The sequence below is a fragment of the Heterocephalus glaber genome, unplaced genomic scaffold, assembly GCF_053883595.1.
Source record: "Heterocephalus glaber isolate CG9 unplaced genomic scaffold, H.glaber_assembly_v1.0 deba00001600, whole genome shotgun sequence".
Lineage (NCBI taxonomy): Eukaryota > Metazoa > Chordata > Mammalia > Rodentia > Bathyergidae > Heterocephalus > Heterocephalus glaber.
The window spans coordinates 46,691,605-46,708,659 of NW_028258372.1; the positions used below are offsets into that span (position 1 = coordinate 46,691,605).

Below are 17,055 nucleotides of genomic sequence, written 5' to 3' on the forward strand. Positions count from 1 at the left end.
TTTTCTCAAAAAACCAAGAAAAAGAAAATAAAGGGGGGAAAAACCCCTCCTTTATATAAGAATGGACTTGGAGAAAATATTTGAAATCCCAGAGTGGGGGATTTAGCTCAGTGTCACCGTGCCTGCCTCGCAAGCACAAGGTCATGAGTTCGATCCCTGGTACCAAAAAAAAAGTGCTTCTTTTGGCAATCCTCTGTCTCCTTGTATACAAGAGACAGGGATATGAAAAAGCAGGCTTTCTCTAAAGTGTTTACATAAGTCAGAATCTATTGTGATGAGCACGATGTAACAAATGTCTATAGAAAAGTCTGGGAGAGGGAAGGATTACAAAAGAGGTAATGAGTATGTGTGTCATCTTGATTGCAGTAATAGTTTTAAAATTATATGCATATGTCAAAACTCAAATAGTAAACATTAGTATTTGAAGTTTATCATAGCTACACCCGGATTCTTGCTATTGAAAGTGAGCTGTAGACAGCAGCATCAGCTGCACCAGAAAGCTTATTAAAAATGTGGATTCTCTAGGCCTGGGTATGGTCTGCCGGGCGTGGTGCCACACACCTGCAATCCCAGCATCTGGAGGCTGAGACAGGAGGATCTCTGCGTGTTCAAGTCCAGTCTGGGCTACAAAGTGAGTTCAAGGACAGTCTGAACTACACAGCAAGACCTGGTCTCAAAAAACAAAAACAGCTGGGGATTTAGCTTAGTGCTTCCACTGCCTGCCTCCCAAGTGCAAGGTCCCAAGTTTGATCCCCCTCAAAAACAAAGAAAAAAAAGATAATAAAAATAGGGACATAGATCTTTTGCAAATAGGAAGGAGACCAAGCGATGATGGGAAGAGATAGGGGGCGAAGGGAATGTGGAAAAAAAAAAAAAGAAAAAGATGTGTTATCTACATGTACCAACTCCCAGGAGGAAATGTAATCGTTATGTACTGCAAACATGTGGTAAAAATAAAAAAGGGGGCTAGTCAACTGTGAGGAGTCCCACAGACCTACAACAGTGGAGACCTACAACGGAGAACAGGGGAGACTGGCAGCCGCGACTGGCAGAGGCCTGCGGGGGTCCACGGAGAGAAGGGGAGGCAGCAGAAGCTGCTGGAAGAGCTCCAGAAAGGTGTCAGAGAGGCTGGAGGCCTCGTTGCTGAAAGCCGAGGGTCGAGTCGGAGCTTCTGAGCGCCATAACACGCCGGCGACTTGAGCGCAGTCTGGGGCTCCAACATCAAGGGAGCCGCGTTTCCTGAACGCATGACTTCCATCCAAATTGAGCAAAAGAGCCCTCCGCTAATTGGTGACAGTATCCCCAAATTTGATAACCCTAAAAAGGTCAATGTCAGTAATGAGTTACCAATTTAAAGACATTTTATCATACAAAGGGAAAGATTAACATTTTCTTTGTAGAAAACATTTCAAAATAATTGTTATAGGAAAAGGTGACCAAAAACAAGCAGCCAGCAAAATAAGGCAACATTAGAAAGAGTGGCCCCAAAGCCTACAAGCACAGGTGAATGTGCCTAAGGCAGGGCACGTCTCATCTCAGGAAAGCTGTTCCTGACTCCTGGCTCCGCTGTAGAAAGGCTTCACACTGCTGCTGAAATACGTATTTCGGCCACGGCCCTGATCTTCGTGGGTCAGTGCGTCCTTTCTCATTCTAACACATTCCTTTTCTCGGCCTTCGGCTCCTAATGATTGGTACTTCCTTCCCACGAGGACCTAAGAAACTGCACGACCTTCTGTTGCTGTAAAAGCCAGCGCTGCGTCTGCCTCCAGCTACGCCCGCGAAGCCACTTCTCAGCAGCCCGTTTCCTCCTTGAAAACCCGGAAGCCGAACCAGTGGCCAGGCCGCAGCTCCTCGGGCCCAGCTGTCAGCACCCAGGCGGGGCGCAGGCTTCGCCCCGCGCCGCGCCTCCTCGGCGGCCGGCGGAAGTTCCGGCGTCGGCGCGCGGGGTCGGGGGTCAGCAGGAAGTCGGTACGTGGCCGCCGCCGGAGCCCGCCGAGGAGGCGCAGCGGCCGGAGATGGCGGCGGTGCTGAGCACGGAGCGGCTCGAGGTGTCCGTGGACGGCCTCACGCTGAGCCCCGACCCGGAGGAGCGGCCCGGCGCGGAGGGCGCTCCGCTGCTGCCGCCGCCCTCGGCCCCGGGGTCCGGCAGGGGCCCGGGAGCCGCGGACGAGCAGCCGGCGTGCGGGGAGGCGGCGGAGGAGGCGCGGCGGCTAGAGCAGCGCTGGGGCTTCGGCCTGGAGGAGCTGCACGGCCTGGCGCTGCGCTTCTTCAGAGGTGAGCGGCGCCCCACGCCCACCGCCTCCGCGGTCGCGCGGGGCCCGGGCCGTGCAGTGCAGCGCAGGCCGGGCGCCCCCGCAGGCGGCCCGGCGTTTGCCCCGCGTTTGCCCCGCGTGGCCGGGGTCACCGCCCGCCTCCCCGAGCCGCGCTCCTTCGGGCGCCGCTCCGAGCCTCCGGTCGGGGTTGCAGTTCCCGCTCTGCGACGCTTTCCTGTGCCTGTACCCGGGGGCGGCCACATCAGACCCCCGCGATGCCCCTGTCTTAGGGTGGAGAGTTTTTCCTGCAGGTCCCGAGTGTCGGCGCCAGCCCAGCCGAAGAGCCGCACGGCCCAGAGGGCATGCTTACCTGGCGGCACGGGCGTGGCGGAGGAGGAAGTGCGGAGCGTCCGCGCCCTCCGGCTCCTCCAGCTGCGGCGCTCGCGGTGTTCTGACAACTTCTAGGTCAAGCTTTTGCCTCATAAGCAGTGTGCAGGAATGAATTGTCTGGAATGGGGCCTAATTATCCTCTGTGCTTCTTGCAAAATTGTTAAATGACTGTTTCTTTAGAACACAGTTGTGGTATGTGAGTTCTTTTACTGGATTGGATGATTCATTTGTCAAACGGTGCAGATAGCTGTCTTACGGTTTTGGTTGTGTTAGTGGGAAAGACTGACGATCGTTAGTTTGCCTCTTAAAGATATTTAGGTCTTGAACGGAAAGGCAGGGAGAAACGTCCACAAATGAAGCTTTAAAAAGCGGTTGCTAGGGCCAGGGATTTAACTCAGTGGTTCTGCCACCTGCCTCACAAGCATAAAGTCCTGAGTTCAATCCCTGGTACCAACAATAAAAAGCGGTTGCTAGGTTCCACAGACATTCCAGAACCACGTTTATAACTCTCCCCAGAGCACATATTTGACCAGTTAAAGTTGAATAGTTCAGTGTCGTTTTCTCCAAAATAACTTTAGTACAAAGTAGGGAAAGTCTGACTTTTGTAAATTTTAATCATTCCATATTCGTTGCTTTTTTATTAGTAACATATACCCTTGAAATAATCATTGTCCTTGTGCAGTTAGTTCAGCACTGTATGTCCTAACTAGCTTGGGGAATAGGTAATGGCTAATGGGTTTTGGATCACTTGAACCTTCAGGTCACTGACTAGAGTTTGCTGTAGTGATGGTACGTTACCACTTGGTACAAATCTAGTGGTTTCTGTACAATTCGTGTAACTGTTCTACTTTAAAATTTTATTCTTGGAACTTATTTCTCACAGAGACAGGAGGGAGAAGAAACCATCTAATAATCCTGGCTTTTCCCATGTGATTAACAAAAACTAAATGGGCAATTTCATGTTCTGAGCCTGTCTTACTTGAAAATAGTAGTGATACATACTTTGAAAGATAAAAAACATTGTATGATGTGCAATAAATTTAGCATTGCTTAGAGAGTCAGGAACATTTGGAGTCTAGTTGTGTGAACTGAACAATTAACTTGTGCAGACTCAATTTGTTTCATATATATAATACAAAGAGCTGGATTAGATAATGTTTGATATCTCAGTTTTAAGATTCAGTAGTCTGAATTTAGTAGCTTATTTTAGCATGTTTGTTGAGTGGTAGGAATCCTGTGGGAACCCATAATATGGGGGGCCTAATTATCTATCAGTCATGGTAGATAGAAAAGCTACACTGGTAGGTATGGTTCATAGAATTCTAAGCTAAGTGCTCAAAGCAGTGTTGCAGGTACCTGCCTTTCTGTGTGGATCATACATCAGATAGTGGTAAAAAAACTGGTAGTATATGAGACAGTAATTTTTTTAAAAGAGGATGTAAAAGCAGTTAGAATTATGGAAGGTGGGGTGAGCCAAGTAATGCCTTTGTTTCAGTGTAGGAATTTTTCTAGCAAAATACATGGTGTTTTTATCAGTCTTATATGGACATCCAGTGGATCATTGTTTTGTGATTTTTGTACCAGTATCTCACAAGAATTAAAAATAATGTTACATTTTGTCTTCTGCTGGGGAATAAATATCAGCCTTAAAAGCGTGGATGTCTTTTTCCATAGAACATAACTTGGATTGGAAATCAAATCCTTGCTTCTTTTTCTGGCCATGTCACAGCGGTCATAGGGCAGTTATTCAACCAACTACCTTTTAATTCTATGAAGGTGCAAATGCAATCATATGGGCTCAGGTGTAGCTCAGTGGTTGTGCACTTACTTAGCATGCTCAGTGCCCTGGATTTGATCCCCAGCACTCGAAAAAAAAAGTGAAATAATAAATGAAAGTTCAAGTAAATGTAAATGTTTTACCATTTACACTTTAGGCATTATTGTGTCTTTTTTTCAGCACTAAGGATTGAACCCAGGACCCTTATACATACTTGGCAAGTGCTATGGCCCTGAGCCTTCCTCTACTCTGCTGATTTTATTTTATTTTTTAAACTCTGAAACAAAGTCTCACCAAGCTGCTCATCCTGGCCTGGAACTTGTGATTCTTCTGCTTCAGCCTCCTGAGTAGCTGGGTTTACTGGTGTGTGCCACCACTCCCAGCTCTTGAATCCTTGTTATGGATAAAGTTTTAAATTAGGTTACTGCTGTGAATGAATAGCACATTCCTTTTGCTGTTAAGGAATATAAAATAGAGAATATAAAGTCTACAAGTAGAGTTAAAGACCCAAGACAAGTGGTGTGCAGGTTGAAAGGCTGGTGAAGAGCAGTGTCTTTCCAGAGCCAGAGTGGGAGAATGCCCAGAGGCCATGGAAGGGCAAGGGTTGTGCACTGTATCTGGGAAACGTGCACTGTATCTGGGAAACGTGCATTGTATCTGGGAAACGGAGGGAGTGGGTGTAAGGGAGGGGAATGGGGCAGTAGATACGGGATCAGAATATGTCACATGCATGTGTGAAAGTATCACATTGAAACCCAGTATTGTGTAAGCTTAGTAGGCACTTCTAAAAATGTATATTTTAAAAAAATGAAATGGTTTAATGGAGATAGCTAGAAAGGTAAGTTGAATTCAGAGAATGCCATTTCAAATAGTTTGGCTTTTTTGTTGGGAGATGATAAGGAAACATTCAAGGATTTTTTAAAGGCGGGGGGAGTTGCCCATTTTCTATTTTAGATTAAGCTCTGTTTTCTTATATCCTTGGGTTAAGGACCCAAAGGAACACAAATGGATTTGCTTTTTTATATCTTTATACATTTTGGGTGGAATTAACCTGGAGAATTGTATTTTGGGTTTTAGGGTTTTTGGGGGGCGGTTTTTGATACTGGCAGTCGAACTTGGAACCTTGCTCTTTTGAGGCAGGTGGCACACCACTGAGCTAAATCCCTGGTCCTTAGAGTTCTTTATAAAGAGTAGGGTTTTTTTGGCCCGGGGATTTAGCTCAGTGGTTCTGGCACCTGCCTCGAAAGCGCAAGGTCCTGAGTTCGATCCCAGGTACCAAAAAAAAAAGAATAGATTTCTTTTTTTCCTTCTTGATACTTTATTGGCATATTACATTAAGTAGATGTAGATTGGTTGCAATAATTTAAAATTCCAAATTAATGAACTGCAAATAGTTACAGAACTGGTTAGTAACTGAGTCAGGCCATGTGGTGGAAGCTGTACATAGGATATTGTTTTAATTCTCTCACAAGTCCTTCCCTGAGGGTATTATCCTCATTTAAAGAACCTGCCCCAGGCCATTAAGATACTGTTTCTAAGAGACAGGGTTGGTTCTCAGTCTGATTCCAAAGACATTTATTCCCACCAAAGGAGATGAAAGCAAATATAAACCTTGCTTTTTAGGATACACGGAGGAAAAATTTCAAAACTACTTATTCAGTTGCCTTATCACATTTTGGAACTTCTTTAATATATTTATGTGAAAACATTAAGGACTAATAAAGGCCCCAGATTTTTTTTTGAGACAGGGTCTTGCTATGTAGTTCAGGCTGACCTTGAACTCACTTCGTACCCCATCATCCTGCCTCAGTGCAGGGATCACAGTTGTTCACCACCACACTCAGCTTCCAAGATGTTTTTCTAAGCATGATCACTAAATAGTCCCAGTCCATCTCACAAAAATATGAGAGCCATGTACTCTAAATTCTTACATAACATTGCTATTGGGTTTGAAAATAACAAAAGAAAGATCTCACTAAAGGACTGAAGGAAATGTGCCCATCAAAAATACTAATGAACCTCCCCGGTACCAAAAAAAAAAAAAATTAATGAGGGGCCGGGGATTTAGCTCAGTGGTTCAACCACCTGCCTCGCAAGTGCAAGGATCCAAGTTCAATCCCCGGTACCAAAAAATAAAAATAAAAAATTAATGAAGCAGGGCATCAAAAACATTAATGTTGCCTGCCTTGAAAGCACAAGGTCCCGAGTTTGAACCCCGGTACCAAAAAAAAAAAAAAATTAATGGCGCATGCCTGTAATCCCAGCACTCTGGGATGCAGAGGCAATTCCAGTCCAACCTGGGCTATTTAATGACTTAGCAAGACCCTGTCTCAAAGTAAAATATGAAAAAGTACTGGGGATATAGCTCAGTGAAAAGGGCCTGGTCTCGATCCCTAGCACCACACACACAAAAGTCCTGGGGCTGGGGGTGTAGCTTGGTGGGGTCTGAATTCAACTTATGGGAGGGCCTGGGTTCAATCCCATGACACCACCACCAAGATAAAAAAGAAAATTGATGAATCCTATTATTGGTAAATCAGCTTTCTATTAGAACAATATTAGACCTTTTGGGAGACCTGTGTTTAGCTAAAATAATGATCGTTTTTTACTCTTGTAAGCTGAAAGTGGGTGTGAACATTTTTAGGCTTCAAATTTTTTAATTTAAATTTTATTTTTAATTTTTTATTATGGAGAATTTTGAATGTACACAGAAGCAGGCAGAATAGTGCAGTGAACATCCTTGTATCCATTACCCAGTAAGACCTGCCCCATCTGCTTCCCATGTCACCTGTATATATTTAATTGTATATCTCTAAAGCTTGAGAACTCTTTTTCCCCTCTCTGATAACTGGGGATTGATCTCAGGGCCTTTGCACTGAGCTACATCCCCAGCCCTTTTTAAAAAATTTGAAACAGCCTTCCTGAGACGTTAATGGCATTTGGAGATTCATAATCTGAGTAATAGGAGTGGGATTGTCATCCCTAACTGGATGGCCATTATTCCTGGGCCATGTCTGCTGGGGAATGGGCATGTGAGTGGGGAGGGTTTGGGAGTATGACATTTAGTTATTTTTATTTTTATTTTTATTTTTTCTGGTACTGGGGATTGAACTCAGGACCTTGTACTTGCCAGGCAGCTGCCAGCACCACTGAGCTAAATTCCTGGCCAAGGAGTATGATATTTAAAAGAAAACTGAGTTGGATTTGGGAGAAAGGTTTTGAATTCAATTTCGTCATAGAATAATATATTTCCACTAGCATTGCTGTTGATGCTACTCATTTGTGTTAGCGATAGTATTGTATACTGGTAGAGAATTAGTGATAGGGGTCATCGGACAGATGAAATAGTTCCATTTCCTGTTGTCTTTAAACAGACATGTATAAGAACTTTTTCAAATAGCCTCGTTAAAGTTTAAAATACTATCTAGCTGTTATTTATTGGTAACATATAATTAGTGTGTTCCTCCTAGATTTAGGTGGACTAGCCACAGATCATTTCAAGTTTGTTACTATGGAGCAGCTGTTAAATTTCTTTTGAGTTTATTTTTCCCTTTCTTTTGTATTGATAGTCTTTGTTTTTAGACATAAATGTGGAATAGCATAGGATATACAGACCTAAGGGGAAGTTTTAAGAGAAAAAAATAGGTAGCCACCAAGTTCTTATTAAATTTGAGCTGCACTAAAATTTTTCTTCGGACTCAGAGGTATGTGTGTATATATTTTTTTAATTTAAATGATTTTAGCATTTTTCTAAAATGATTTTGGGGTTTATCACACATGGAGAAGAATACACAAATGCCAAGTGTATATCTTGATGAACTCGGGTCCTTGCGCTTGCAGGGCAGATGGTGGAACCACTAAGCTAAATCCCTGGCCCCTGCTTTTTCTTTTCTTTTTTGAGACAGGCTCTCTGTGTAGTTCAGACTGGCCTTGAACTCACTGTGTAGCCCAGGGTGGCCTCGACTCTCAGTGATCCTCCTGCCTCAGGCTCCTCTCAAGTGCTAGGATTGCGGGCGGGCACCCGCTGGGCTGCCATCATTATAATGGCTGCTGTTGAAAAGGATCTGCTCTGCCAGGACCTTGGGACACATCACTCTCAACTCTTGCAGACTAAAGAGAGAGAAGTATGGCATAAATACAGTGGAGCTGGGGTTTAAACTAGGACTCTGTGAAGTAGGATTGAATAAGCTGGAGGTGTTTAGCTCAGGAAATAGAGAACTCAGGCAAACATGGTGGGCATTTTGTAATTTACGAGGTCAGATCTGATAGGTGTGTTTCATTTAGAGCTGAAGATAAGAAACAGACCCTGATATCAACTCAGTATAGAGAATGTGCTCAGTGCTGTGTAAGAATCGCAGCTATCGGAAGAGGAAACAAACTGCCTAAACAGTGAGTTCCCATTACCCAAAAGGGTCGAGCATAGGTTAGTAACTGTCAGTTGGATATATAAAGGGAATTTGAGCTGTAGTTTTGCAATTCAGTCATCTATCTTTAATATTCCTTCTAACCCATGGGTTTCATGGCTTTTTTTTTCATCAGTCAAATAAAGGCTAGAAGGGACATTGAAATACTTTATTACGTCTTTTTAACTTCCAAAGAGAGGAGAAAAATATGATTTCTCCTATACACTAGCAGTTGAGATGTGAGTCTAATAATTTTTGTTTTTGGGTGCTGGAGATTGAACCCAGGGGTGTATGCATGCTAAGCATACATTCTACCACTGAGCTACACCCTGAGCTTTGGGTCTTAATTTCAAGCTTCCAGAGATTTAGGCTTGGTAGCTGATTGTAGTGCTATTATATTATTTATAAAATTGGAACTATAAAGTTAAATACTTAAAAATTCAGTAAGAATATAATATAGATGCTGTATCTTTCAATTGCCTGAAAAAAAGTGTTTTGTGTTCTATGTTAATTTCTTGTTGCTCCTATAACAAATTATCACAAATTTAGTGACTTAAAACAACATATACTCTTAGAGTTCTGCAAGTTAAAAATTTAAAATGAAGGCTGGGTGTGGCAGCTCAAGCCTGTAATTCCAGCACTTGGGAGGCTGAGGCAGGAAGATTGCTGGGAGTTCCAGGCCAGCATGGGCTACTTAGTGGATCCAAGGCCAACTTGAATTATAGAATGAGACCCTGTCTAAAACAAAAAACAAAACTGAAAGTCTCACTGAGGTGAAATGAAAGTGTCAGGATTATTTTCCTCCTTTTGGAAGTCCTAGGGCAGAATTTTTTCCTTGTCTTTTCCAACTCCTCGGAACGCTCTGGTCGGTGATGGCCCTTCCACATCCGTTATCACATGTCTCTGACTTTTTTCTCCCCTTGGATTTCTCAACCATGTGATTATTTTGGGTCCATGTGAACAATTCAGCATATGGTCAGCTGGAACCTTAAGCTAATTATTTACAGATTCCAGAGATCAGGGTGTATGTCTACCACATATGTCATAATTATTTTACAAACTGATTACTGAGATTAAATGTTTATTGCTTTTACCTTTTAATCAAACTACACTTGATCTTAGCCAGAAGGCTGAGAAGCGATATCAAAGTGGAAAACAAAGCAGGTGAGAAATCAAATTGTACAACAAAATTTATAATGAAAAACAGCCATCCCATTTGTTTTTCCCACCCACCTTCCACAAAACCATTGCCCATTGTTTTAACAGTTTCTTCCGTATCTTACTGCTTCCTTAATTAATTGATGTTGAGACAGTCTTGCTGTGTTGCCCAGGCTGGCCCCAAATTCTTGAACCTTCTGTCTCAGCTTTCTGAATAGCGAAGATTACAGTCATGTGTCATCATAATTTCTTTTTAAAATTCTAGTACATGTGTCTGTTTTTGTCTCTCCTCCTCCTGAACTCCCAATTTTATACCATATTTTATCATTAAGTTTATACTATTCATAGCTAAGACAGATACGTACTTTGATTGCATTTGGTTCTTGTACAGACTGTTGTTTTGTGTAGCAGTACTTCCTATGGACAGTAATAAGGATGTATTTTCACACTCATCTGAAAAATAGCTGCAGCTTCTTTCTAAGCTTAATTTATGTTTTTGGTTGCCCTAGAAAGCATAATTTAAAAATTGATTGAATTAATTGACTTTGCAATAATTAACTCTCTGAGTGCCTACAATGATGCCAGTCTTCCTTTCTGGCAGGACTGAGATGGAACTTTCCTTTAGGAAAGTCCCTTGTTAAAATGGTTTTTTTGGCCAGGTGTGGCAGTAGACACCTGTAATCCCAGCACTTGGGAGGCTGAGGCAGGAGAATTATCACAAGTTTGAAGCCAGCCTGGTTTACAAAGTGAGTTCAAGACCAGTCTGGACTACATAGGGAGACCCTGTCTCAAAAAGTAATAACAACACAAAAATTTTTTCTGCAAGTTTTTTAATGGCTGTGGAGTGTGCACTCAATAGTGGTTGTTTTTCTGCTAGCTACATAAAATGCCTGTGGGACAAAAAAGTTCAGAAGCACTTCAAAAACTAAAACCTTTGTCATGTATGAACTAGAGCTATCTGAGAAGTCAGAAATGAGCAACTTTGGTTTTAGTAATACTAGTATACCTTGTAATTTAGATAGGAGAGGAGTTTTCATTTTTCTGTTTTTGTTGAAGCAGTATGCTACACTAAGATGGTTGGGATCCACATAGCCTTCTGGGTTTTTTGTGTTCTTCAGGAGAAAACTGATATGTTAACTTTGTCGCAAAGGCTGAAGTTATATGGCTTTGACTTCTTTTTTTAGTCCCGGGAATGAGCCCAAGGCCTCATGGGTGCTAGGCACGTCCTTTTCCACTGAGCTACACCTGCAGCTACACTTTGACGTTTTTTTTCCTCCCCCTCAGGGATTGAACTCAGGACCTTAGGCTTGCGAGGCAGGCATGGTGCCACTGAGCTAAATCCCTACACTTTGACTTTTTTTTTTTTTTTTTTTTTAGGTATGGGGATTGAATTCAGGTCCTTGCACTTTTGGGGCAGGCAGCGGAACCACTGAGCTAAATCCCCAGCCCCACTTTGACTTTTTCAAAGTGGGTTGAAAAAAGTGTATGTGTTGACTGGGGATTTAGCTCAGTGGTTCCAGCGCCTGCCTTGCAAGCACAAGGTCCTGAGTTCGATCCCCGGTACCAAAAAAGAAAAAAAAGAAAAAAGTGTGTGTGTTTGATGGTAAGGAGAACATATGCTTATTGATGAAAATTTGGGAGAAAAAACATTAATCTATCATCCAGTCTTTCCAAAAATATTTATTAGTAGGCTGGGGGTATAGCTCAGTGGCACATTGCCTGCCCGGCATGCGCAAGGTCCTGAGTTCAATTCGCGGCACCAAAGAAACAAAACAAAACAGAAATATATATTAGTGTTACCATTATTATGTTTTCCTTTTGTTTTTGGAGGCAAGTTTGGTTACCAACTAGAACAATAGATTCAGTAATAAGATTTAAAGGAAAGGTTATAGACCAGCACTTAATAAGTGCATAAAAGATCCAGTGAAAATGTCAGTATAATTTAGGAGAATGGATGTACTTGATCTTGTTTTGCTCAGTTTTTCAGAAAGTGATACATGAAGTCAGTTTTTATTCTCTTTTTTTTTTTTGTGGTGGTACCGGGGATTGAACCCAGGGACTCAGGCATACTACATAGATAAGCACTGAGCTACATCCCCACCCCTTTTTATTTTGTTTTTCTATTTATTTACTTCTCTGTGTGTTACTGAGGCTTGAACCCAGGGCCTTTGCACTAGCTACCTCTCTCTAGCTCTTTTTAATTTTTTTCTTTAAACATTTTTTAGTTTGTATGTGTGTGTGACTGTAGATTGAATCTGGGGCCTTTGCTCTGTGCCCAGAGCTTTTTTACTTCTTGTTTTGATTCAGGGTCTCACTAAATCAGAGTTGACCAGGCTGGGCTCAAACTTGGAATCCTGCCTCAGCCTCCTAGAGTGCTGAGATTACAGGTGTGGGCCATCATGCATAGCTGTATTCTTTTAAAACATACTTTTAAAAAATTTGCAATACACTCTTAGATCTGTCAGGTGGAAAAAAGGGAATACAGAAAAATAACGCTCCTAAATCGTGGTGCTCGCTGCCTACCGAAGAGTCACTTTTACGGTGCCTTGGGTTAGGCTGACACCTGGTTGAGTGGTGGTTTCTTTATTTACTCGCCTTCTGCCACAGCTTACTGCACCTGGTTTGAGCGACCAAATGCTTGAAATAAAGCAGATTTATCATCTAGTAGAAAATGGACTCTCCTTTTATATAATCACTACTGTTTGTGCTTATTTTACATACCAAAAAGCCAATCTGTGACTACTGTAATTTATGACATTAAAAAAATCTTTAACTACTATGAAGTAACTTAAAAGTTTTTTTCATATCCACTAGCCCATCTATTCAGATTATCTTCCTGCAGCAAAAAGGATGTGTGTGTGTGTACCATATTTGAAAATTGCTGTATTACATGACCAATCGGCAAAGTGTTTGGTCTTCCAGTGAATAAGCTGAGGCAGGAGGCTCGCTGTGAGTTCAAGGCCAGCCTGAACAAAACAAAACAAAACAAAGACCAGCCTGAGCTACGTAGTGAGACCCTATTTCATCTTTTTTGGGGGGGTACTGGGGATCGAACTCGGGACCTTGCACTTGCAAGGCAGGTGCCAGAACCACTGAGCTAAATCCCTGGCCCAGTGAGGCCCTATTTCTAAAAAACAAAATAGGGTTGGGGATTTAGCTCAGTGGCACCACACCTGTCTTGCAAGTGCAAGGTCCTCCGTGTGATCCCTGGTACCAAAAATGAAAAGTAAGTAACTGATTTTATTGACATTTATTTGGGTCAATGTAACCATTTTCATTAAATCCATACTTTTTCAAAAAAAGAGAAGGTAAAAACACTCTACCCACACTATTTCTCAGGCTCACTCTCACCTTTTTTCTTGAATCACCAACAGCATATTTTTATTAATTAAGCCATTTATTTATTCACTGTGGTACTGGGGATTGAACCTGGTGCCAGGGCCTTCACATTGAGCTACATCCCCAGCCCTTTTTTCTAAGTATTAATTTTGAGAGAGGGCCTCACTAAATTGCCCAGGCTGGGCTTGAATTTGCGATCCTCTTGGTGCAGTCGTTCAGAGTTCTGGGATTATAGGCAGGTGCTGCCACACCCAGCAAAGTGTTTCCTTTTATAAGGGTCAACATTAAATGACATAAATTTATGCTTTTTTATTTAAAGAAAACCCTTCTGAATTACAATCTTTTGACTAAAATGCTAAAATCTAAAGTCATGCCAGGTATGGTAGTACACACCTGTAATCTTAGCACTCTGGGAGGCTGAAGCAGGAGGGTCACAAGTTTGAGCTTAGCTTGGTCAATTTAGTGAGACTGTCTCAAAGTAAACAAAGGGCTGTGGATGTAGCTTAGTGTTAAGGTCTTGGATTAAATCCCCACTCCTGCAATCAGCCAATCAATCATCAAGCAATCAAATTAAGAAAACACTAAAATAAGTAAAATCTGAAGTTAGAGCTGTTTTTCAAGTTCATTTGGCAGAAGTGGGAAGGAAGTTGCTTTGGGTTACGTTTTCCTAATAATTACCTGTGACATAATTAGCATAAGAAAACTTAGTGATTAATATGTCCAAAATCAAAGTGGATGGTAAAGGGTGTTGTGGACACTTTGAACGCTGGAGAGAAACCTTGGGAACATAAGTGGACAGGAGCCACCATTGCCTTGCATGTTTTGATGACCTAACATCATCTTGGAAAACAGAGTTCTAGCTAGCTAATTTTGTAAGAAAAATCTTAAAAAACAAAAAACAAAGCAGTTTTTTTTTTGTTTGTTTTTTTTTTAAAAAGAAGGATTTATAAGTATCCACTCATCCAAATTTTTAAAATTGTATCTACATTCTCTTTGGGTCTCTGGTCAATTGCAAGCATTTTTACATACTTGTAAACATAGTGATTTTTCATCCTACTTATTTTAACTAATGTGTTATAAGTATGTTCTCTAAAATGCTTTGTAATTTGTTTTATAAAAGGACTTGTCATTTAATAGCTGTATAATCTGTTCAGTGTACTACCATAATTTAAATGTTGCATTATTGTTGATTAGATTTTCTTTTTTAAAAAATTTAAGTAACAGTGAAGTTATGTTTTCAAGGTTGTATTTTAGAGAGATTTCATTGGGAAGAGAATGAAATAGAGAGCAGTTGTTTTAGATTTGTGACTTTTATGTCAGATAATATAAAGGTATATTTTGTTTTATAAATACTAAACCATTTTATTTTTTACTGTATACTGCATTGGAATTTAACAGTATTGGCTTAACCCAAGGAGTTGGAATAAATCTACTTTATTACCTTTAATTTATTCTAGGTGAGAAGTAAACTAAAATCTTAACTTTATCTCAATATAATTTTGCGATAATTTGTTTGCTATATTATATATTATGGTATATATGCCTTAAATAAGCACCCAGACACATTTACTGAATTGCCAAGTTACAGATCTTCAATTGAGCTCAGTATTTTGTAAATTCCATGAGGGCAGGGAATTTCCATCTGTGTACCATAGTGATTTGTGGGTAGGGGCTCAGTGAATATTAAATTGAGTTAAAAATATTAAGTGGAGTTAATGAATGAATATTAAAAACATTTTATGTAATGTTCCTCATTGACTGAAGTAACCCTCTAAGAGTTGGGTTTTGTTGGCTTGGGGATTTAGCTCAGTGGTTTCGTCACCTGCTGCGCAAGCACAAGGACCCGAGCTCCATCCCCGTTACCAAAAAAAAAAGTTGGATTTTGTAGTCAGAATGTTGGGAAGCATGGAACGGTGATAATTCCATTCTGAGCACTTAAGGTAGTAATACTTTTTTTTTGGTACCAGGGATCAAACTCAGGACCTTGCACTTGTGAGGCAGGTTCAGCACCACTGAGCTAAATTCCCGGCCCTAAGGTAGTTCTGCTTTTAGTGCTTCATAGTTTAGTGATAATGTTTGCTCAGTGCTGGAGACAGGTGCAAGATCCACAGATTACTGAGTTTTATTAAATAAGTCAATTAGTGCCATAGTTTTATCATCCTGAAAGTAATTTTTCCAAGTACCACATGAGTTTGTTTTTTGTTTTTCTTTTTTTGGTACCGGGGATCGAACTCAGGACCTTGCATTTACGAGGCAGGCATGGTGCCACTGAGCTAAATCCCCGGCCCAAGTTTGTTATTTTTGAAAAAAACTTTCCAGGTATATTTAAATGGGAAACTGACAAAACAGCCTTTCATATGTGATGTTACACGTGCTTGTATTAGAAGTGACTAATATAAAACTTTTTGTTGTGTCATTTTCTTTTGCCTTTTGAGACAGAGTCTCACTGTGTAGTCCAGGCTGGCCTCAGACTCACAGGGATCTTCCTGCCTGAGCCTCTTGAGTACTGGGACTACAGGCATGGGCTACTATGCCAAGCTCGAATATTAAAAAAAATTTAGTTCTTTAAAGATGATTGTTGTACATGTTTGTCCTATCTGTAAAGGTGTCAAGTGGTACACTTATGTATGTGTACCTGACTGCTGCAGCTTGACAGATGGGTTTCCTTTTCTTTTTTTTTTCTTTTTTGAGAGAGGGTCTAAATGGCTTGGATTTAGGCTCAAACTTGTGACCTTCTGGCCTCAGCCTCCCAGAATGCTGGAGTTACAGGCAAGCACCATCATGCCTGGCTTCTCCATGGCGTCCGTAACATGAGTTGGTAGTTGGCTCAGTTTTAAAAAAGACTTCATTGTATACGGGATCTCTGTGTTAGGCTTTGACTGTTAAAATTTAATAAAGTTGGGTGTGGTGACATGTGTCTGTAATCCCAGCGCTTAGTAGACTGAAAGGCAGTGAGTTTGAGGACAGTTTGGGCTACATAGCAAGACTTTGTCCTAAAAAAACAACAACTAGCAATTGTAATAGCGATCTCACCAGGTGTGGTGGTGCACCCTGTAATCCCAGCCCTTGGGAGGCAGAGGCAGGAAGATTGCTGTGAATTCAAGGCCAGCCTGGACTATATAGGGAGACCGTGTCTCAAAAAAAAGGAAGTAACAATCTCATTGTAGTAGCTTTTCTGTCTTTACAGGCAATTTGTGGCATATCTTATACCAGAGCTTCAATGTAGAATGCTGAAAATTGTGTATTTTGCCAGTGCTAATGTTTTCTTTGTATTTCTTTTATAGAAAAAGATGGCAAAGCCTTTCATCCAACTTACGAAGAAAAGTTGAAGCTTGTGGCACTGCATAAGCAAATTCTTATGGGCCCATATAATCCAGACACTTGTCCTGAGGTTGGATTCTTTGATGTGTTGGGAAATGACAGAAGGTAACATGTTCTGTTGTGTAGCAAACAAAAAGAGATCATTGTTGAGAAAGGGCACAATATAAATAGCTGGCTCCTTAGAATAAGAACCGAAACTTTTATTTACTTACTTACTTACTTATTTATTTTTTTGAGATAGGGTCTCACTGTGCATCCCAGGCTGGCCTCTAACTCATGGCAATCCTCCTGCCTCAGCCTCCTGAGTGCTAGGATTATAGGTGTGTGCCATCACGAGATACAGTTTCATTTGATTCTCCTCAAAAATATTAAAAACAGGGCTGGGGATATAGCTCAGTGGCTCCGCTGCCTGCTT

The 17,055-nt window shown here is 41.4% G+C and overlaps 1 protein-coding gene across 1 annotated transcript in view; it reads left to right on the forward strand.

The window, feature by feature from the left end:
* Positions 1 to 1,972: 1,972 nt before the first annotated feature.
* Positions 1,973 to 17,055, forward strand: part of Acbd3 (acyl-CoA binding domain containing 3) — a 35,862-nt gene continuing 20,779 nt past the window's right edge. Inside the window, exons 1-2 of the mRNA XM_004861985.3 lie at positions 1,973 to 2,274; positions 16,604 to 16,745. Of these exons, the coding sequence (XP_004862042.1) occupies positions 2,016 to 2,274; positions 16,604 to 16,745 (401 nt within the window). The 5' untranslated portion in view covers positions 1,973 to 2,015. The remainder of the gene's footprint in view (positions 2,275 to 16,603; positions 16,746 to 17,055) is intronic.